General features: G+C 46.4%; 1 protein-coding gene across 8 annotated transcripts in view; it reads left to right on the top strand.

The window, feature by feature from the left end:
* Positions 1-5,533, top strand: part of Katnal1 (katanin catalytic subunit A1 like 1) — a 55,607-nt gene extending 50,074 nt beyond the window's left edge. For all 8 annotated transcript variants that reach the window (XM_085837463.1, XM_085837461.1, XM_085837462.1 and 5 more), the window contains one exon: positions 673-5,533. In XM_085837463.1, coding sequence (XP_085693589.1) covers positions 673-871 — 199 coding nt within the window. In that variant the 3' untranslated portion in view covers positions 872-5,533. The remainder of the gene's footprint in view (positions 1-672) is intronic.
* The last annotated feature ends 17,596 nt before the right edge of the window (positions 5,534-23,129 follow it).

Below are 23,129 nucleotides of genomic sequence, written 5' to 3'. Positions count from 1 at the left end.
GTGTACAGATGCCTGTGCACATGTGTGCACTTGGAGACCAGATCAATCTTGGATGTTGTTTCTCAGGTGCTGGCCACCTGAGTTTGTTTATATGGTTGGTGACTAAGGGTGGGTTGCTTTGCTTTGCTGTTTTGTAGGGTCTCACTGTATCTCTAGCTGGCTATGTTAACCAAGTTAGAGCCCAAATCATACAGGTCTGCCTGCTTCTGCCTTCTGGATACTGGACTAAATGCGTGTACCATCATTCCTCGCCTCACCCTGGTTTTGGAGACAAGGTCTCTCAATGTCCTTATGCTTGCCAAGTAGGCTAGGCTAGCTGGCCAACAGGCCCCCAAGGGATTTCTTTTTTCACCTCCCCAGAGCTAGGATGACAAGCATATGCCAATATACCCAGCATTTTGGGGGGTTTAGGAATTTAACCCCTCCCTGGTCCTCATGCTTAGAGAGCCAGCACTATTCCAACTGAGCCCTCTCTCCAGCTTTTGCATCCATTTTGAACCTCTTCTGAAACTTCCAGATGTGACTGGAGACTTCTAAGTGGTATCATGAAAGCACATATGAAATAGTCCTCAGAACGTTTGTGTAACTTGGTGATAGAACGTCTGTGGTAACTCTGTGAAGTGGTGAGAACAGGTGCAGGGATGGCTGCTGACTCCTCTTCTGTGATTACAGGGACGCTTCTTTGATGGCGATGAGACGGCGCATCAATGGCTTGAGTCCAGAAGAGATCCGGGCCCTGTCCAAGGAGGAGCTGCAGATGCCTGTCACCAGAGGGGACTTGGAGTTGGCTCTTAAGAAAATCGCCAAGTCTGTCTCAGCGGCAGACCTGGAGAAGTACGAAAAGTGGATGGTTGAGTTTGGGTCTGCGTGATTGGTCAGCTCTTCCATCTCTGGGAGTTTTCTTTATGAAATGTGAAGACATTCCTGAAATTAAAAAAAAAAAATCTGGAATTTTTAATCAGAGAAATCTTCACTTGAAGGCCAAACCAAAACAGAAATGCCAGAGGTACAGAGAAATGTAGTTGAGAAACAAGGTATGATCATACAGTCTGCTGGCTTCAGGCTACCAAACCTCATACTTGTGGTACAGAATAAGAGAGCCAGTGGCCCGGGCTGAAGGGGCAGCTCTGTGCAGGGAGGGCCTTGTTTACAAAGCATTGGCAGAGTTTTCTTGCCCATACGTGCACTGACTGTTAGTTTGGAATTGTCACTTTGAGTGGAATGATCATGAGTTCTTCAGGAATGATCTTTAAATCTCTAGAATCTAATACTTCCTGTTAGAGTTGACAATGTAGTTAGTGTACTCACTCCTCTTACTTACCAGTTCCTCTGTTAGCTGCAGCCTTACATCCACCAGGGAAGAGTCTCTGACCGACCGCTCCGTTGACATTTGCCCAGTGTTCTCCCTGGCCTGTAGTCTCTGTGCCGGGGCCTCTCCTGCTTCCTTTGGAATGATGGGAAGAGCCCTTCTTAGTTAGCAGCAGCCTTCAGCCTTTGAAGTCCTCACCCTTCCTTCAGTATGCTCAAGTCAATATGGCTATTGTTTTTTCTCACCTCCAACACTGTGTGCTTTTGTAGAATTTAACCTGTTTAGGTCGGTAATCTGAGTTCCAAACAAGACTAGTCTTCTAGGCGAATGCAAAAGAACCTTGCCCCTCTTCTGCATGTGAGCATTCTGCCAGCATGCATGTCTGTATACCACATGCATGCAATGCCTGAGAAGGCCAGAGAGGACATTGGGTCCCCTGGTTCTGGAGTTACAGGGTGTGTGACCCACCATGTGGATGCTGGGAACCAAACCCAGGTCTCTACAAGGGCAGCCAGTGTTCTTAACGGCTGAGCCATCCCTCCAACCCCACAAACAGAACTTGTGCATTCAGTGGGACTAGAGCAGACATCTGCCATGCTCATTAGATGTGGAGTTAGCCAGGAAGGAGGATCTCAGACAGGGGGCGCATGAATGTGGTCACACGCATTGTGCCCTGATGTTTGTTCTCTGTAATTAATTACACCTGCCCTTCTGGATCACCAGGCAACCTACGCTTCAAAAGTTTGTCTAATAATAGCCTGAATCTCGAGCCTATTTTAAGCTATATACTATATACACCTTAGAGGCACTTTTAAAAACTCCTAGTATGTTGCTTAAGATATTTGACCCCTTTTCTTACTAAAACCTATAAATGCATCATGCTCTTTCCAGGAGAGATAAACCCGACCCTCTAAACTCTTGGGTTCATCTGATTACTGTAAATTTCCCCCTTTCTTCTGAGAGAGAGTGAAGGGCCCCAGCAGGCTGACCATTGTGCAAACAGCGGAGCATAGCAGACATGGCACTGACAGGTTTTACCCTTTACCCCTCTCCCCCACTGAGCTGTTAGCTCACTCCTGAAGCTCACTGCCAAGGTCTGGCCCCTTATTCACTCACTGACTCATTCCTGAGACCGAGCAGCAAGGTCTAGCTATCAGAATTCATTATTTCGACTAACCTAACTAACATAACCAACCAGATCTTACGAGCACGTTCTCGCTCACGCTAAGACAGAGCTCCCCCCTTTCCTCTTACAATTAACACCTGCAAAGCTATTTACTGTTTCTGTGCAATTCAGATGCAGCCACCGTTCTCTCTGCCTTGTTTAATAAAGGATCTCTTTGCATTTGGCTTGTGCTTGGACGGAGGTGTTTGGATATGGTCTGTGCCTAACCCGGGGCCCAGAGGGGAGCATCCCACAGTACACAGGTCCCTTTGTACGGATTATAAAACTTCAAATCAAAAGACATTTGTAATGGGACTAATTTTATAATTAGACTGAGAGACTTTTCCTTCCATGAACAAACTTGCTTTTATTTATTTACTTTGAGGAAGAGCCTTACTTTGTTGCCAATGCTGGTCTTCAACTCCTGGGCCCAGCTGTTTCAGCCTCCCAGTAGCTGGGACTGATTACTGATAAATGCTTAAAATAAACAACTAATGTGGAAGGCTGAGGCAGGAGGATCCGTAGGAAACAGAAACAGCCCAAATGTCCCCCAGCTGCTGAAAGTATGATGAAAATATCACACACACACACGAAGTCTGAAGCCAGCTTGTGTAGACTAACAAGGCCCTATGTTAAAAATCAAACAGAAAGAAACAACCCCACTCAATCCTCTTGTTGTATTTCAAAAAGAAAAGGAAAGAAAGAAAGAAAAGAAAAGAAAAGAAGAGAGAAGGAAGGAAGGAAGGAAGGAAGGAAGGAAGGAAGGAAGGAAGGAAGGAAGACCTTCTCTCTAACCCTGCTGGTTGGCAGACCTTTCCTGGCTCTGGCATTACTTACCTTTGCATAAACCCATTTTTTTTTTTCCTGAATTCCTCATGCACCCGCAGTGCAGGCCTGCATCTATGCTAGGGTTGGTGGTGGTCTGTAGTTAGTAAGTCAAATGTGCACTGCCTCCATCCCTCCCTCCTCACACACTGTCAGTAGACGGCACAGATCTGCAAGAGGCCGGCCACTCAGATGTCTCTCTCCTGTAAGACATGCTGTCCACACATTGTCACTGCCATGGCGGCAGGAGGCATGTTACTCTGCACACAGTAGGAAACAGGAGCTCTGGGGCAGCAGCACAGGGACTGGTGTGTGCACAGTTGTTTCATAGTCCCATCATGGGCACACCGTGCTGGTTACCCTCTCTGTGTAGATGGTTGGGTGGAGGCTGCATGGCTTGCCAAGTAGTGCTGGACCCTGAAGCTGTGGCTGGACATTTTCTTCAGTAACTGCCACTCCTGGCTTCTGCTACAAAAGCACGAGTTTAGTTTATAACTGGAGAGACAGCAATCTGTGTGTTTGGAGAAGAGAATATACAGAAAGGTTTTCCCCTTTGCTTTTCTTTTGAAACCTTTGATTGGTTTTAAATTGTTTAAAAGGAGTTTTAAACAATTAAGCAGTTTGTTTAAACGATCAAACAATTGTTTGTTTAAACACACCATTAAATATAAATCGATTAAAGATCTATTTCAATGCACCCACTTTATCATTTTTGTGCCACAGTTATACATGTAATTATGCAAAGCATACACGCAGGTAATGCGATTACTGTGAAAGCCTCCATAGCTTCCTTTTTAAAGGAAGTAAGATAATATCAGTGAGATGTCCCAGACAAATGGCTCTTTAAGGGAAGCTGTGGCCTCCTTCGTTACGCAGGTTAGAAACAGGTGACATCACAGGCCTTTCACCCATGAGTTCCATCCTTCAGTAGAGTGATCCCAGGCAACACACAGCCATCAGAAATGCCAGACTGGGAGCATCCTGCCGGGGCCTTCACAGGAGAACCTGGGTCACAGTTCAGTCACACAGCTTTCTAACTTTCAGGGAGTTCACCAAGTGGGGTGGAGCAGGGAAACCGGCACCCAAAAGCAGTCAAGCAGGCACACGGAGGCCTAAAACAAGCAGCCGCCCAGGAGTATGTGTGAGCCCAGTTTACAGTGATAATTGTCGCTGATTATCCCTGTGTGTATTGTGACTCTGTGGGGAGTCATTGCCTCCTTAGCTCTTGGGTATCTGAGTTCATGAGGCTTCCTTCCTTAGATACACTGCAGGATCAGGCAGGAGTCTGCCCAGGTAACCTCCTCCTTGCCCCACTTGAGAGGCAGGCAAAGAACTGGGCCTGTCATTTGCATAGTGGGCTTGGCTCTGGCCTCCTTAGTGAGGTCTTTTTTGGTCTCTACACACACACATACACACACACACATACACACACACACACACACACACACACACACACACACACTGGCCCCCCAATAATAGTACATTTCCACTGTTTTCTTATTAAATATAGATCACAACTAGGGTATGCCTTGTGCTTTGGGATAAAATGTTAGGTGGGAGTCAACCTTTTCTAAGAAAAGATCTAACTGTGGCGAACTGGAAGAATCTGGACTATTCCAGCTTTCTAGTGTCTTTGTTTTGTTGCTTAATGTTTGAATGTACAATGTTTTGAATTTGTGACACATATAATACTTATGTGAATCTAAGAGTCCACCACAACAGAAGAAAATAGGACCAAGTTGAAGGATGCATTGGGGGCAAATTAACCCTCACCGGGACTGCACTGATATTAAAGTTGAAGGATGGGGGTGGGGGGGGGACTAACCCTCACAGGGACCACTCATCCACACTGATCATTTCTGCAGTTTATTTACCTCATAATTACTACATGTTTACTTATTTATGCTTTTAATTTAGGCTTTCCTTATTTATTTAATTTTTGGGTCACTTGCTTTTGATATTATTTCTTAACGTGGAAACCGAGTATTTAAAATATTAGATCTGTATGGTGATATGTTTTTACACATTTACTTAGTAGTAATTTTAATTTTTTACCAGTTTTTTTTTTGAAAAATGTAGTTTTGATGATAATTCTCATTTCAGGTGCCTTGTTAATAAAAACTTATTAAGAGGATGCTTTGAGATCTTTTCTGCTCTGCTTTTCTCGAACCTTAAGAAAACTAAAAACAGAATTAAAACCTGGATATTGGCTTAAAACTAGCGGTAACGCTAATGGTATGGGATTGGTATGTTGCCACCGCAAATGGGGGTTGATGCAGGGACGTGTGCCTTGAATGGCAGAGGGAGAAGAAAGCTAGCTCACTCTTCTTTCCAGCTCCCCCAGCTCTCCCCTCTCCTTGCTCTTCCTGCACTGTGATCTCTCCCCAAAATTTTTTGGTTTTTCGAGACAGGGTTTCTCTGTGTAGCCCTGGCTGTCCTGGAACTCACTTTGTAGACGAGGCTGGCCTCAAACTCAGAAATCCGCCTGCCTCTGCCTCCCGAGTGCTGGGATTAAAGTTTTAACACTTCCAAAAACCGTTTCTTGGATTATCAGACTTTATTTTTTAGAGAACTTTAAGGAAAACATGAACAGAAATGGTTCTTATAGTTCCCATACTCCCTCGCCAGTACCTCAGCCTCTCCTGTGTTAGCATATTGCCTTGGCAAGATACAAGTGCTCCTGTCTGAAAGTCCAGTGCTTGCAGCAGGCCTCAGTCTGGGTAGTGTTGTAGGTTTTGATAAGAGCATAATGTATGTACCTACCAGAAGTTTCATGGGCATTCATTTCACTGCCCTGAAAATCCTGAGGGCCACCTGGGGCTGCTCACTTTCCTGTCACCTCCCAGGCCCTCCCCTCACCTGCTGGCCCCTGCCCCCACCTCCCAGGCCCTCCCGCCAAACTCTTCCATCCCTATAGCTTTGCCTTCCAGGTCTCCAGTCTAGTTGGAGCCTTTCAGACTGTGGGGAATCCTCCATGAGGCAAGTACACCGCTCACTTTTCTGTGCGTCTACCTGTGACTCCATCAAACGCTATTCCACTGTATGGATACCCCACCACATTTTGTTTATTCACTACCTACTGAAAGGTGTCTCAGCTGCTACTGAGCTTCGGCAATTACAGAAACTACGAATACAGTGGCTGTAAACCATGCTTGCGTGTTTCCAACGTTCCTGCACGGTTTCTGGGTATGCATCAAGTTCTTCAACTCCTTCAGAGTAAGTACCTCCAACTATGGTCCCTGGAGCATGGTAGGATTGTTTTTAAACGTTCATAAGAAACTACAATGTTGTCTTCCTACCTGGCCAAGGGCATCTTGCAGTTGCACTACCCGGGACTATGTATTCCCCTTGCCCTGAACCCTTGCCAGTGTTTGGTGGGGGTAGCTGTGCGGGTCTCGCCATTTTGGTAAGTGTGTAATTGCTGTTTTAATTTGCTTGTCCCTAATGACAGCTGATACTGGGCATCTTTCCATATACTCATTAATCTTTAAACTTCCTTATGTGTACGAGCATTTTCCAAGTATTTACGTATGTGTGTTGCATGCATACAGTACCTGAGGAGGCCTGAAGAGGGAGTTACAAATGGTTGTGAGCCATCACGTGGGTGCTGGGAACTGAAAACTGGGACCTCTGGAAGAACAGTGAGGGCTCTTAGCTGCTAAGCCGTCATAATTTCTAATGAGATGTGACTGGAGCCCCGCTGTATGACACCCTTCCTCTGGGTTCTAAGTGGAGGGTTTAATTTCTCCTTTTCCCTGTGGAACAGAATGTGGACACCAGCCACTTTGTTGGCATTTGTTTTTCAAATATTCCTACCAATCTGTATGACTTTAATGGCCTTTCTTCTTTTTCCAGTCTGCAGTTACCTGGTGAAGCCATTGCTAGGCTGTGAGAATCGTGGTGGGTGGGGATGGGGGACTGAGTTCGAGCTATCTGGGGACAGGGAGGGTTGAGGTTCGGTGTGTGAATTGTATGCGGTCATTTCTCGGGTTTCTCTGTGATTCTGCCTGTCGGTTAGTGTTAGTCGTCATTCTGACAGGATCTACAGTCACCTAGGAGACAAGCTTCTGGCTCACCCGTCATGAAGTATCTAGATTAATGTTAGCGCCTGAGAATGTCTGAGAAGTTGTCTTCATTATGTCAATTGATGTGGGAAGATATATCTTAACTGTGGACTGGACCAGTCCCTGTGCAGAGATGCGGGACTGTGTTAAAGTGAGTGGGACACTAGCACGCATGCGTCCCTCCGTGCTTCCTGACTATGGATGCCACGTGACCAACCATGTGACCAGATGCTTGAAGCCCCCCACTACTGTGACTGCCCTACCATGATGGACTGACTTTTAAGTTGTAGGCCGGAATAAACCGTTCTCCCTTATATGGCTCTTGGCAGAGTTTTCTTATCAAAACCACAAAAGAGAAACTAAGGCATGTAAATCCCAGAAGTGCTCTGGGAGACCAAGCGTGAAGCTGAGATTTACACATAGCCACATTGCCACCCAACTGGGCCAGTATTATTTGCAGCTTGGAAGGAGCCTGGAAACAGTTCTGTGGCCCCACTTTTCTCACTTCCTGTGACTGCAAGTGCAGTTTTACCCTCCCGAAGTGTAGATGAGAAAAGACACGGTAAGTGGCACCAAACTAGAAGAGGGCAGGATGGGCCAAGTTGTCCCCCTCTGTCCACCAGTCCTTTCTGCTTTGTTGAGGGCCCAGGATCAGTGCAGCTTGAAGTTGTGGCTTGAACTGGGCAGAGCAGAGTTCATTGCTGGGCATTCCCCGACTCCGAGAAACTGAGAATGCTGTGAGTGTTGCAGGGTCCTTCTGCCCCCCACCTACGTCTTCTACCTCCTTCCTAACAAACAGAGGAACGGGGTTTCCCTGTCCCACCTAGCTGGTTCTCCTTCTGCCCCACAAACCGGTGGGAAAGGAAGCAATTTTTGTCCCCTGTATGGCCTCTCTCCTAACCTTACCTCTCCCAACTCGCCATTACCCAGAGCTGAAATCAGGAGCCAACGATGTTTGTCCAAACAGCACTCTTTGAGGTGAAGAGCTGACTGGCGATTTTCAACGATCTTCTTTTTTTTTTTTTTTTTTTTTGGTTTTTCGAGACAGGGTTTCTCTGTATAGCCCGGGCTGTCCTGGAACTCACTTTGTAGACCAGGCTGGCCTCGAACTCAGAAATCCGCCTGCCTCTGCCTCCCGAGTGCTGGGATTAAAGGCGTGCGCCACCACGCCCGGCTCTCAACGATCTTCTTATCTAGGAACTAAACACGTGTGCGTATCTCACTGCGAAGCGAAAGCAAGTCAGCAAGTCAGAGAGCAAAATGTTTATTATATGCACAGCCTGAGTATTCCTTATTCAACATGCTGGCGACCAGAAGTGCTTGAGTCTGGCCACTTTGGGACTTGGGAATAGTTGTATATATCTTGAGTCTAGGACCAAAGTCTATGGGAAAAAAAGCAAGAGTCTATGTTTTGTATGTCTGTTATAAGTGTTCTAGATGAAAGTAATCTTACACAGTATATTTACTAGACCTTTGTTTTAACTGTGCTCAGTCAGTAGGCTGGGGTGGGGTGGGGGGGTTGGTCTCCACTCGCCGTATCTTGTCCAGCGTTCCGATTCTGGAGCATTTTGGATTGGGGATAATTGAGATACATTTGTTGTCATTGGACTCCTGCTCGGCCTTCTGCAGGAGAGGAGGCAGGCTGTAGAGTGACCTGGCTTATGCAGGATCACAATCCAGCCCAGCACTGGTTAGACCCCAGATTACTCCAAGCAAAGCTAAGCATACACAAAAGTTACTCTCCAGATTTGCCCTGCCTTCTGAGGTTTTTAACCACTCACCTTCCCTTCCGGGCAGGGCATGTTTACCAGGACATTTTTAGAGAGTGTCATAGCACATCCTGTTGGTTTTTATGTTAGCGATGGGGGTGGGGAGTCAGGCGCTCCAGTGTCATGAGATGTAAACCCGGCTGGGCTGCCGCTGCCCCTGCTGCGGAGGGCGTGTGCACAGGTCTTGTTTTTCAGCGCAAGGCTTTATGGGATAAACTAAGCATCCTGAGCACTTCAGAGAAATGCATTTAGAGCCTCCCATAAGTGGTCCAGCTCTCCAAGAGTTGCACGCTCCGGGTCTCAGCCCCATTCTCCTGGCTGCATGTATGTCTGTCCTCAGCTACTGGGTACCGTTGAGGTTCTACTCCACAGCCCAGTTTCTCGCCGACTACTCCAGATGTCTTTCAGTTAGCACTTCTTCAGTAATTCCTTAAACAAATCACTAACCACAATATGACTTCCCTGCCATAACATAAATCTCGGACAGCAATGCTTGCGATTAATATGCAGTTAGGGGCGGCTGAACTATCGTGACCCATCTGAGGTTGGTTAGCTACCACACGCGGGCTATTTTTCAAGCCATTTTGAAATCTATTTTGTAACACTCCTCAGACACACTTTGCAAACACATCCCCTCGAGTGTTTAAACCCTGGCGCATCTTAAGGGAAATATAACCCATATGTTTCCCATTCATTTTGCATTTAACTCATCAAAGTTGTTTTTTAAGAGCGCTTTGTTTTCTACGAAGTCGTAAGAGCCCTCTCACGAAGTCTGTTAGCCTTTAAAAGCCTTCCCCCCAATCTTAACTTTTCCTCCTTGGATAGATGTGGATAAAGTATTTTAGCTTGGTTTAAGCTAACGGAGCTTGAAGTCTAAGCTTGCTCCGGATTGAGGATAATAAATTAGTCTGATTTCACGGTGAGAATTGGCTTCCCTCTCTGATTTTCCAAGCAGATACCAGCAAAGGACTTGCAAAATGTGCCTTTGAAGGGGAGCGGTCGCTGCCTCTCACACTCAGTGGAGGCAGCCCATTCACACATGTACACTAAACTAGTTACCCATCATGCACACTGGAGCTATATTCTTCATCATACATTCAGGTATACCAGAAAAGACGCTCATTTTAATTCAGCAGGCAGGGGCTGGAGCCACAGCACAGTTGGTGTAGCGCTTGCCTGCCACGTGTGAAGCTCTGATTGAATTCTGTAGTACTACAAGAAAACAGGCCTATAATCCCAGGGCTCAGAAGGTATAGGAGGCAGGAGGATCACCCTGAGCTACAAACAAGTTTGAGGCCAGGGTGCCTGAGACCCTGCCTTCTAAAGAAACGAGAAATGATTTCTGATAGGTTCACTTAGTTTTCCCTGGGTAGGTTGTGTATCCCCTTATCCAAAGGTGATTCAGACTTTGGAGTTGTTTGCGTTTGGGGGGTGTTTACACAGATTTTACCGATTGAGCACACCCAGTCAAAAACTCTTGAAATCCAAAGTGGTCCAGAATCTAGAAAGAGCATCATGTCTATTCTCCAGAGCTTTAGATTGGTGACTTTCAGATTGCAATTCTCAACTTTCCCCGAAACTTTTTACAAGCTATAACTCTCAACCAAATTAATAATTTATTGTGAAGTCACAATAATTATTCTCATCTGTATTTCAGAAATATTCTCCACTGGAGATTTAGTTCAGCAGGTTCCCGAGTTGCATAGCAGTGGGGTTTTGAGACCAGCTTTCTGTCTTTTTTAGCTCTGATTAAACCAGTTAATGGTACGGTGTAAGTAAGGTCATTGCAGCGGAGGGCAAAGGAAGCCTGCCTGCCAACAGCTGATTGGACACTGTCATAAGCCACAGGGGCTTGGGAAAGAGCTATAGCATCCATCCTGGCAACAGAAAGGGGATTGCTGGAGCAGCTAGACACAGCTCAGAAAGGAGCCTGAGAACAACAGAGAACTGCGCCATTTCCATACAGTTCCTGGGAGGGAAGCGTGCAGTGTGCATCTGCCGACCACAGGATGCACCCCAGAACCTCGAACTTTAATAACTATTTTTTTTTATAATTTACCTAGCAGATACATCTTTTGGGTGCCTTTCAGAGTAACTCAGCTTCGCAGAGACTCACCAGTTTGTGCCACAAAGGGCTCTCTTAATGTTTGAAACTAAAACAAGAATAACTTTACTCTCTTTGTACTTTTCCGATGTGATAATTTTACAAAAGGAACCCATGGTTTTTAAGGAGTACGGAGAGCAGTAATAGTAGTAGAAGTGTTTGTAGAAATTACTTTCTCCTTTCTCCCAGCCATGGCCGTCAGTTCCCTTCCCCTTGACTATGGGGCTGGATATTGCCAGCCCTCTTCCCTAACCTAGAATAGTCCACCCCAGCTTTGGCATTGCTTCCAACCAGGAAAAAAAAAATGTGAGCTGCAGCCAGGTTTGTGCTGGTGTGTCCTCCCAATGTCAGCACTCAGGAGCTGGGCAGAGGATCATGGGTTCAAGGCCTGCTCCAGCTATATAGGGAGTTCCAATAAAAAAGACAGCATTGCATAAGGAGACCTTGTTGAAAAGCAGAGAGCCAGGGATGCAGCCCAGTGCTGGCTAAAGCCTCTGCGTGCAAGGCCATGGCTTAACTCACAGCACCACCCAACCAACACACACAAACATCTACCCACACCCCACCCCACACCCCTGCTAATGTATTGATGGTTTAATAGGACTTTTGTAACTGACAGCATTTGTATATAATTCTAAGAACACAGTGTAGAAATTTTAACACTTAGACTCATGAATACTGAAAACCTTATCAGCACAAAATCTTTACCAAAATGGTGAATAGACTGTGTTAAAGACCCATGGGGTTAAATGTGTTTCATCTGTGGGTGTAGCAATTTGGGGACACTGATTTTGTGTATTCCAGCACTTAATCTCAGTGGTGGCTACTGCTCTCAGAGTTACTTTATGACAGTGTAGAGGTCCAGACAGAACTCACTGGCTGCAAGTCTATGTCCTGAAAGCATCATTTTAAGTATTTCTTTGGGTCAGGAACACCAGGAATCCTCTCTGGCAGTCAGCCATTGTCGCCTGTAGTTATACGTGTGGGCTTTAGAACGTGCCCTGTATCCCCCTGTGTGGCCCCAGGCCCCTACCCATCAGCCATCTTCTCCACACCTTCTCCTCCCCGCTCTCCCACCCACCCCCCATCTTTGCCCAACTCTGGAAAGCTGTTTTTTTCCTCGCTTCAGGGTGAGATCAACTTTTTAATGAGCTTCATTGCGAACCGTGCCCACTAATTATGCAGGAATTTTTTTGTTTAACTTTCAAGTTTTCCTTGATGTTCCTCTGCCCCCCTCACATTAATTGGAAGGTCGAAGTTTTGTATTAACGGTGCAAAATCCACCAAGCCTCTTCCTTTAGAGTTTTTTTTTTTCTTTTTTTCTTCTTCTTCTTTTCAACAAATAGAAAAATTGCTTCAAATGTAAGTTGCCGTATTAAGAGTCTTAATAAGAGACTCTACGTTTTTGGCAACAAAACCCCGTAACAGTGGGAAGATTTCTCAACACCCGTCTCCATCTGACAGATTCCTTTTTAAAATGATCATTGTTCCCTCATTTTAAAAGAGAATCAAATTATACAGAATTGAGATAAGCATTTCATTGTGTGTGAATATATACTGTGGTTGCTATGCTCTGCGTATCTGCGTATATACTTGCTATGCTATGCATACTAAATGTTTAATAAAAACCAACACCCACCCTTTCTGTGCTCGAGGCACTGCAATGCTCTCCATTGAATTCTTTCTGTAAAACTGCTAGGTCTGAAGCAGAAAACTGGGTCCCTCTCCAGCTGGCCCCTGCATGCACCCCCACCCCACCCCCGGCCTCACAGTGTGTCAGTGCTGGACCCTCAGTGGCCCTTTCTGGAAGTGGGCTGGGGTGTAGCAGAAACCCCTGACCCTGTCTGCATGCTACCGTGGTGCTCCTGACTGGTTGTTAGGAACACATTTATCCTTTAAGCTCCACCCATTTTCAAGGTGACAGACATCCTGAGCATCTCTTTCCTCCCCATTCACTCTATGCTGGAGATTTCTACTTCTTCAGCTCAGTCGCTGTGTTCTTGGTTTCAGTTGGTCTGCATATTACAGTCCTTGGATGACCTAGACAAGCTTTTTGTTGCTGTTTTAGTTTTTGTGTGTATGGATGCTTACCTGCGTGTTATGTCTGTGCAGCATACATATGCTTGGTGCCCACAGATGGTTGGAGAGAATGCCGAATCCCCTGGAACTGCACTCACAGATGGTTGTGAGCTGCCGTGTGGGTTCTGGGAGTCAAGCCCGGGTCCTCTGCAAGAGCAGCCAGTGCTCCTAACTGCTGAGTCATCTGTCTCTCCAACCCAGCCCCTGACTGATGGTTCTTCAGTATCATTTAGTCCTGACATCTGGATGGGGCAAGAATATGTCATTGTGAAAACTGTTCCGTTTTTTTCAGGAACCTGTCATCAATCAGTAATCCCGTATGCTAATGTCTGTGTTTCCCCTTATCATGGGATTGTCCTTTGGGGAAGGTGCCAGGTCGCAGGGACTCTCATGCAAGTGTGGAACATTAAAACAGCTGCTTGCTGTGCCATTGCTAGTCATGAACAGGATCATGGCAGGCACACTTACTAATAGAAAAATGTGAGGGGAGACGGCTACAAAGAGGAAAGGGGGTTTTCAAAGGAATGGTGTGGGACACAGCCTGTGACTGGGTAAGAACGGCCTTATGCAGACTGCCTCCCCTGGCCCAAGAGCCATTATCCCTGCTCATCAGTGAGATGCCTGTCAGATAATGAGAGGCACTGGTATTATGAATACTTCAGGTCTGGAATTAGACCTGGATTCTAGCCCCAGCTCTGCAGCATCCATATAAGAGGCTTTGGGGAAGTGGCTTACCCTCTCTGTGCCTTTTATTTCACCTGAAAATGGAGATGCCCATAACCATGCATGTCTGATATCTCTGCTTGAACTCAGGCGTCTGTCAGCTCTGATGCCATAGTGACCTCTAATAAGATGCCTGACTGCGGTGTGCTAGTCCCGGTGTGGACGAGGTGTACTGGCTAGTTTTGTGTCAACTTGACACAAGCTGGAGTTATCACAGAGAAAGGAGCTTCAGTTGGGGAAATGCCTCTACGAGATCCAGCTATAAGGCATTTTCTCAATTAGTGATCAAGTGGAGAGGTCCCCTCGTGGGTGGTGCCATCTCTGGGCTGGTAGTCTTGGTTCTATAAGAGAGCAGGCTGAGCAAGCCAGGGGAAGCAAGCCAGTAAGTAACATCCCCCCATGGCCTCTGCATCAGCTCCTGCTTCCTGACCTGCTTGAGTTCCAGTCCTGACTTCCTTTGGTGATGAACAGCAATGTGAAAAGTATAAGCTGAATAAACCCTTTCCTCCCCAACTTGCTTCTTGGTCATGATGTTTGTGCAGGAATAGAAACCCCGACTAAGACACGAGGCCAGAGCCCATGGTTGGTTAGTAGGGGATATCTCCAGCCTTCTCATCACTGATGTCGCATGGTGAGAGCATCCAGCACGGTGGGAACCAGCAGTGGTCAGTGCAAGTCCCCCTCTCTGCATGCCGCTGTTAGCTACATTCTGAAAGCCACTCAGCTCTGTCCTCTGAAACAAACAGATACGATAATGAACTGACTATCACTGACCCATGGCGGACTTGTAGGATGAACGACTGACCACTTTGGCAGCTGCCAAAACTAAGGGCCACTCTCTACTTTTTGAAGTGTCACATAAATTATAGGTCACAAGGAGAAGAGTGACGCGTTTCCCCCTCTGCCGTTCCCTACCGACATTTAGGCCATCCCACACTGCCTTCAGTGTCCTGTCAAAGGCTGGGAGGTTCTTGTCCGGAAGGTTTGAACCCTGCAGTAGGTGCGGTTCACATAGAGGTCACAGTAGACATGCACACTTGGAAGTGCTTTTTTGAGAGTTTGGTTTTCCCAGCAATGACCAGGAAGCTCTGACGTCTGCTCTCCCTGTCCTCTGTCTCTCCCGAGCCTCATGTAGCACATAGTAGGGCATCTATCCCTGCTTTCAGTAGAAACTAAGCAGCAACCTTAGTTTCTCAATAGAAGAGACACTTTAGGGCAATTACAAACATGGCTTCGTTTCCTTGTTGTAGACCTGGGGCAGATCCTTTAGAAAGAACCCCACAGATTTCTGTGCACTTTGCTTAAGAGACAGGCTACAGTGACGTCTTCATCCCATTTTCTTTGCACGAGAGAGAAAACACACTGGGTGACATCAGAGCATCTCAGGTTCCACAGGAGGTTTGTGTAATCCTATAAGATGTTACACAGGGGCTGGAGGGTTGAGCCAGGACCCATTTTCCCATCTATCCTAATTGGAATCGATGTAAGGCTATCATTTAGACTTGTGTAAGATAATTTGAGCTTATTGACTGAACAACAGATCAGAGGCCTGGCCCCTGCCCTGCCCTCAGAGCTCAGTCTGATGGAGAAAGCCATGTGAACCGCAGGATACTGAGAGCAATCTGATTCAGTGATCACACAGCTGAGAGGCAATCTGGAAAAGCACAGAGAAAACTAAATGGGAGAAACAGGTTTACTCCAGCCACATGAAACCTGCGTGCAGTAGACTTACATACCCCTGTATGGAGGAAGGGAACATCAGTCCTGCCAAAATTACTGTCGGGTGGTCATGGCGCTGGAGAGGGAACTGAGAGTTCTACATCCAGATATGCAGACATCAGGAAAAGACAGGGAGCCACTAGGCCTGGCTTGAGCTTCTGAAACTTCAAAGCCCACCCCCAGTGACACACTTCCTCCAACAAGGACACACCTACTCCAACATGACCACACCTTCAATAATGCCACTCCCTATATGCCTACGGGGGCCGTTTTCACTCAGACCACTACACTGTTCGTGTCTCAGCGGTCATGTATCAGTGCTGTGGTAGGCTTCTCTTTAACATGGGTAGTTACTGACAAACTGTCAATTATAGTGAGGGCTGAGTCAGCCCCTTCCAGCTTCCCTCTGGGGATCAGAGATTATAGGCACTTACCCTCCAAGGGGCAGTGCCAGTCTTTGGTCATACTTGAAAGTCTCCCTTCCCTGTAGAAGTGTCACCACAGAGAAGCCTTGGGCTTGATCTCTGGCTGGAAAGTGCAGGGTCAAGTCCTCTGTGCAGCCCTGGAGAACTACAGAAATTCATTTCCTTTCCTCATTGTACCACTTAAAGGAAGCATATTGGAATGGCTGCCCGTGGGGTCACCAGTACATGGTGCCTACTCATGAGAAGGGGACCTCAGTCCCCAGGGCCTTGCAGCTGTGCCACAGCTCAGCTTTTCTAAGCTGTTGGATGATGAGCCCTCTTCATGGTCTCTAGATCTTGTCAGATCCCTGAAGTCCCCTGTACTGGCTAGTTTTGTGTCAACTTGACACAGCTGGAGTTATCACAGAGAAAGGAGCTTCAGTTGGGAAAGTGCCTCCATGAGATCCAGCTGTAAGGCATTTTCTCAATTAGTGGTCAAGGGTTTCAGGCCCCTTGTGGGTGGGACCATCTCTGGGTTGGTAGTGTTGGTTCTATAAGAGAGCAGGCTGAGCAAGCCAGGGGAAGCAAGCCAGTAAAGAACATCCCTCCATGACCTCTGCATCAGCTCCTGCTTCCTGACCTGCTTGAGTTCCAGTTCTGACTTCCTTTGGTGATGAACAGCAGTATGGAAGTGTAAGATGAATAAACCCTTTCCTTCTCAACTTGTTTCTTGGTCATGATGTTTGTGCAGGAATAGAAACCCTGACTAAGACATCCCCCATCTCTCTCTGTCTCAGGCCTCCAGAGTTGTCGGTAGGGTAGGGATTTTTTTTTTTTCCACCTACGAACCCAGCCTACTTTGGAAATCAAAAGGCACTTCCCAATTTACAGTTGTATATTAAATTCACACATTTCAGATAGAAATTCGCACAATCTATTTTGCGTTACTCCAGCTTAATGGTAATTTCTCTTGGCCATTGCCCTCGGGCTCCATAGGAAGGGAAAAAAGTGGATCTGAGATGTTTATTTTGACTTTGTTCACAGATTGTAAATCTAATTAGTTCTCTATATGTTGTGTCTTTTTTTTTTTTCGTTTTCTTATTTTCCTTCTCCTCTTAAAGTAGCGTGGACGTTGCTCTCCAGACATCTGCTTAACAAGGGAATGCCTGTCTAAAACCATGTTTGTCCTACATCTTTTTTGACAATTCACTTAGAACGTCCTTCGGTTCCCCCTGCTGCTAGTTTGATGCATCAAGCTGATGTGTGCCTCTAACAGACGTGGACTCTTCCTGGAAAGGGTGAGGGTTATGCCCAGATTAGCTAACGATGCTTTGGTTATCTGTTCGGTATCACAGAGACCGACAAAGACTGAAGTAGAATTCATTTGTTCTGTGAGGATGATAAAATATTACACATTAATTTCAGTGAACAACCATAAAGTGGGTGGATCTCTGAGTTCAAGGCCAGCCTAGTCTACAGAGTGAGTTCCAGGACAGCCAGGGCCTCACAGAGAAACCCTGTCTTAAAAAACCAACAGAGCAAAACGAAGACAAGACAAACCAACTAAACAAAAGCCTGAACTTTGCTATGTGACGGAAGGAGTCTGCTCAGGTTTTACAAAGCCCTCTCAAGGTCTGCCTGCTTCCTTTTACATCCTCCTGAGTTTCCCAGGGCGTCAAGTGCCATGGTCACTTGGGCTTTCCAAAGTCTCACTCTGCCTCCTTGCCACCACGCACCTGCATCTCCAAATGCCTCCTCCCTGGGTGGTGGGCGTGGACAGCAGCTCGACTGGTGTTTGTCATGCACATGTCCCTAGTGCTGTATGGATCCTGTGACTTCTTTTTGCTCTCTTCCATTGCTCTTCTTTGGTACAACGTCTAATGGCCTCTTGAAAGAAAACCTATGTACACAGTGCTTCTTGGCTCATGTTCATCAGCACCATGGACAGCTTTTGAAAGCGCACATCCCTGCCCACTTCCTTGAGCCTCTGAAGAGGTAGATTTCTGTGATGGTTTGTATATGCTCAGCCCAGGGAGTGGCACTATCGGAGGTGTGGCCCTGTTACAGTAGGTGTGGCCTTGTTGGAATAGGTGTGTCACTGTGGGCGTGGGCTTTAAGACCCTCATCCTAGCTGCCTGGAAGTCAGTATTCTGCTAGCAGCCTTCAGATGAAGATGTAGAACTCTCAGCTCCTCCTGCACCATGCCTGCCTGGATGCTGCCATGCTCTCGCCTTGATAATAATGGACTGAACCTCTGATCCTGTAGCCCAGCCCCAATTAAATGTTGTCCTTTTTAAGACTTGCCTTGGTCAGGGTGTCTGTTCACAGTAGTAAACAGTTTGACTTAACTTGTTTGTTTGTTTTAAAAGATCTAGTTATTTTTATTTATGTATATGACTGTTTTGCTTGCATGCATGTCTGTGCACATATGTCTGAAGTACCCACAGAGGCCAGGAGAGGACATTGGATACTCCTGGAACTGGAGTTACAGATAAGTTTGTGAACAGCTATGTGAGTGCTGGGAACTGAACCTAGGATCTTTGGAAGAGTAATCAGTGCTTTTAACTGTGGAGTGCCTCCTCCCCATTTTACCTGACCTTCTCCCCCAGCCCCCCAATCCCCCTGGATGCTTTGAATGGATCTCCTTGGCAGGAACTCCTTCATGAGGTGGTCACCCTCTTCTTGCTCATCTAAGTGTGTGGAAGTACTGGCCTTGCATGTGAACGTCTTAAGAATATTAGAGCCAGCTTTCTAGGAGGTAGTTCATTCTTTCAAGAGTCTGGACAATTATCCTCAGACTCTGTTGTCCCTCCTCAGGTCCCTTGGTTTTTAGTTCTGTTACTTCCATGGACTGAAAACCCTTGGACAAAGGTGTATAGGGTAGCTCTTGGAGTTAATGGGCTTAAGGAAGTGCAGAAGTCACCTCTAAAGTTAATCTGTGTCCCGAATTTGATTTCCTACATCTCAGTCTCTTTCTTTTCTCGCCTCTCTTGCCTCCATTTGTGCCCTGAGGCCTTTGACTGAAGGAATTCAAATAGTGTTGAATGAATTAGTCCTATCTAATTACCACACATTGTGGTCACGATTGGCATGTCATTAGATTCACATGGCTCTAAGTTTTATTAATTACTAACGTTGGTCTCTGTGTATGTATGCCTTGGATATCATATCATACCTGTCTGCTCACAGATTAACAAAATAGAGTGTCTTAGCTAGGTTTCCATTGCTGTGTTTCCATTCCATGACCAAGGTAGCTCTTAAAAAGGACAACATTTAATTGGGGCTGGCTTACAGGTTCAGAGGTTCAGTCCATTATCCTCAAGGCATGTTGCAAGAGGAGCTGAGAGTTCTACATCTTGTTCTGAAGACAGACAGGAGACTGTCTCCTACGGGGCTAAGAGGAGGGTCTCATTGCCCACCCCTACAGTGACACACTTCCTCCAACAAGGCCACACCTCCTAATAATGCCACTCCCTGGGCCAAGCATATACAAACATCACACAGATCAATGATTGCTTGGCCATTTTTCACTTGTGTTTGACAATTTGGCATTATGCTGTAAAGCCCGAGCATAAGCCACAGCCATGAAATTGGCAGGATGGGCAAATAGTTAGGTAGTGTGACTTCACAGCTTCGATTTCAACGCTAACAAGATTTTTATTTTTGGCTTTTAAAAAAGGTATATTTATTTTTATTTTATGTATTTGGGTGTTTTGCATGCATGTATGTGTACCCTGTGTGTGCCTGGTTCTCATAGAGGCCCGAAGAAAGGGTTGGATGCTCTGGAACTGGAACTGTGGAAGATGTGAGTCTGCTCATCTCTCTCCAGAGCCTTCCTGCTTTTCTGTCAGGGTGCGTGCCTGCGTGCGTGCGTGTGTGTGAAAGAGAGAGAGAAAGTGTGTGTGTTTGAAAGAGAGTGTGTGTGTGTGAAAGAGAGAGTGTGTGTGTGAAAGAGAGAGTGTGTGTGTGTGTGAAAGAGAGATAGTGTGTGTGTGTGTGTGAAAGAGAGAGTGTGTGTGTGAAAGAGGGAGTGTGTGTGTGTGTGAAAGAGAGAGAGTGTGTGTGTGAAAGAGAGTGTGTGTGTGTGTGTAAAAGAGAGAGTGTGTGTGTGTGTGAAAGAGAGAGAGAGTGTGTGTGTGAAAGAGAGAGTGTGTGTGTGAAAGAGAGAGAGTGTGTGTGTGTGTGAAAGAGAGAGAGTGTATGTGTGTGTGAAAGAGAGAGAGTGTGAAAAGAGAGAGAGAATGTGTGTGTGTGTGAAAGAGAGAGAGAGTGTGTGTGTGTGTGTGTGTGCGTGCGCGAGCGCTTGCGCTCATGTGAGCATGCATACATGTGGAGGTCACAGAAGAGCCTCATGCGTGTTGTCTACCTCATTTTTTGAGCGGGCTGTCATCAGCTTGGAGCACCTAGGCTAGACTGGAGGCCAGTGAGGCCCAGGGACCCTCCTGCCCTGGCCTCCTCTGTTGGTATTAGAGTTAATACAATCCTTGTGCTTGCACTGAAAACTAATTGAGCCGCCCCAACCCCAGCCCCCAAGGATTTTTTTTTTAACAGCCTTTACAAGCAGCTCTGTAGGCTGCAGGAAAGAGCCCCGTTGAAGTGAATAAAGCAAAGCATAAGGAAATGAAGAGAGAGCAGAGAATCTTCAGGGGTGTTAGATTGGGGACCTGATCTCACAACACAACTGTCCTCTCATATCTCACCAGAGACGCCCAGGAGGTCAGCGGGACTGGAATTGGCCAAGAACCCAATCATGTCAGAGGTGAGAGACACCTGGGTCACCTGCAACCACCCTGTGGTCCACCAGCCACAGGACTTTGACCCTCTGCTTCCCAAACCCAGCACTTAGCACCGGGCTCTCCGGGTGGATAATTTATGCATCCATCTTGACTCCTATACTGTCTACTGCTGGAGAGTTAGAACCGTTTCCTGCTTACCAACTCCTGGGGACACAGCGCCCACACAGTGTCCCCACGGGCATTTTTGTCCTCTTGATTCATTCACAGCTATTCCCACACACGGAAGACAATGCTTGGCATAAGTCTCAGTGCATATTTGTTGAAAGAATGAGTGACATGTCATAGATGCTCAGTAGATCTCAGCCAGACATTTGAATGGTGTATGTCTTGATGCTAAGTCATGACGTTGCAGCTATTCTAAAGGCGTCAGCCAGCTCTCATCCACTTTGCTTTGTATTTAGGTTCTGACCGTGTTCCCATCTACGAGGATGGTGTGGGTTTAAATGACACAAAAAAAGTTTGGTCTAGATAACAACTCAATGCTATCCGGAGACTAAAAACTAAAGTCTGATGGTTCTGGGTTCAGATCCTGACTAGGACAGTTATGATTTAGGAACAAGACTCACTTTCTTGAAAGCCTTTGGTTTCCCTGTAAACACAGATAAAACACTTTAGCTTCATTGTGTGTAACACAAAGTACTGTCTCTATAGATGTAAATAGGATTATGACTCTCAGGCAGGAGCTGGAAGTCTGGAGGGCAGAAACTCTGACTGAAAGACTCAAAGAAAAAAAGAAACCAGAAATTGCTGAAGGCTTGCCCTCAAGGCTTAATTCTCTTGCATGTCAAAGCACAGGCTCTGATTAGTTAGGCAAGTTCTTCAGAGCTGGGAGGTAGAGGCTCCGCAAGGTGGAAGGAGGGCTGGTCTCCATGGCAACAGCACAGTAGCTTCTGAAGCAGGCACACCTGGCATTCTCAGGTTACCCCCCACCATATGGCATCTTACATATTTCACGGAGGAAAAAAAACCCAACAACAACAACAGCAGATTTCTACCTTGACCTCCGTACTACTGCAACTCAGATTCGCAACACACACACACACACACACACACACACACACACACACACACACACACCCCTCATGCAATTCACAGCCACTCAAGCTATGCATGTTGCATCTCTCAAAGACCAGAAACAGCACTAAGCTAATCAAACAAAAGATCTAAAGGATGTTGTTGTTTGTTGTTGATGTTTTGCTTCAAAGGGGGTGCCCAAAAGAGGAAGGGGCACTAGACAGACCCCTCCCCAGCTGCTTTGTAAACCACTAATCACCTGCCAAAACGGGAGACAAGTCCTTGAGCGGGACTCAGGCTCCATTTTAAAAGTGGCCTTCCAGATGCCCCACACGTGTAAATGCTTGGCTTTGAATTAAAATATAAAAGGAAAACCACCACCACCACCACCGCCTCCCCCCCCCCCCCCGCCCCGTGCCATTTTAGAAAACGGAGACAAGCCGTAGCTACCACACCACTCTCTACACCACAGAAGCATTATGGCCGCAGCTCAGAGACTTCCTGTTGAGCCTCAGAAATAGATGTTTAGAAATTTTACGTTAAGAGAGATGTCGGAAACTGGGGACAAAAGTCACTGTTTCTTGAAACACATCAAAGCTTGCCCTACTGAGTTGGTCTCTTCCCTCCATATTTCCCAGAAAGTCCATTAGAATTACCCATGCTTGCTCCTTGGGCAAGCCTGAGCATTGCCGTGGCGTCCCATGCGTGCGTGCATGTGTGTGTGTGTGTGTGTGTGTGTGTGTGTGTGTGTTAGCCACTCTAAAGAGCCTTTGAGGACACTGACTCTAAAACCCACCTCAAAGAAATGGTAGAGCCAAGAAGGGTGTAAATGTCTTGCCTTACTTTGACACCAAGGGTGGGTTTTGTTTTGTTTTGTTTTGTTTTAAAGCACCTTAGGTGCCCTCTGTGGAATGAATAATAATAACCAAATGTTCTACCTAACAAGAGAAAGGGCGCTGTGCTCTATAAAATCTCTGCATTGTGCTTTGAAATGGGCTCCTTATAAAAGTTCCCAAATCAGCACTTGATTTTAATTTGTGGAAAAGGTTACTCCGTTGAGAGCAACCAAACCAAAACTAAACAGAACCTCTTCCTCCCACGGCATGACGGCTCTTCAGCCAGCTCGCTGGATCTTTCTCTCAGACCCTTCTCCACCCA

Source organism: Mus caroli, unplaced genomic scaffold, assembly GCF_978045245.1.
Source record: "Mus caroli unplaced genomic scaffold, Mus_caroli_1 scaffold_4, whole genome shotgun sequence".
Taxonomy (NCBI): domain Eukaryota; kingdom Metazoa; phylum Chordata; class Mammalia; order Rodentia; family Muridae; genus Mus; species Mus caroli.
The sequence above is the reverse complement of the archived record's forward strand: the minus strand, read 5'-3'. Positions and strand labels throughout refer to the sequence as shown.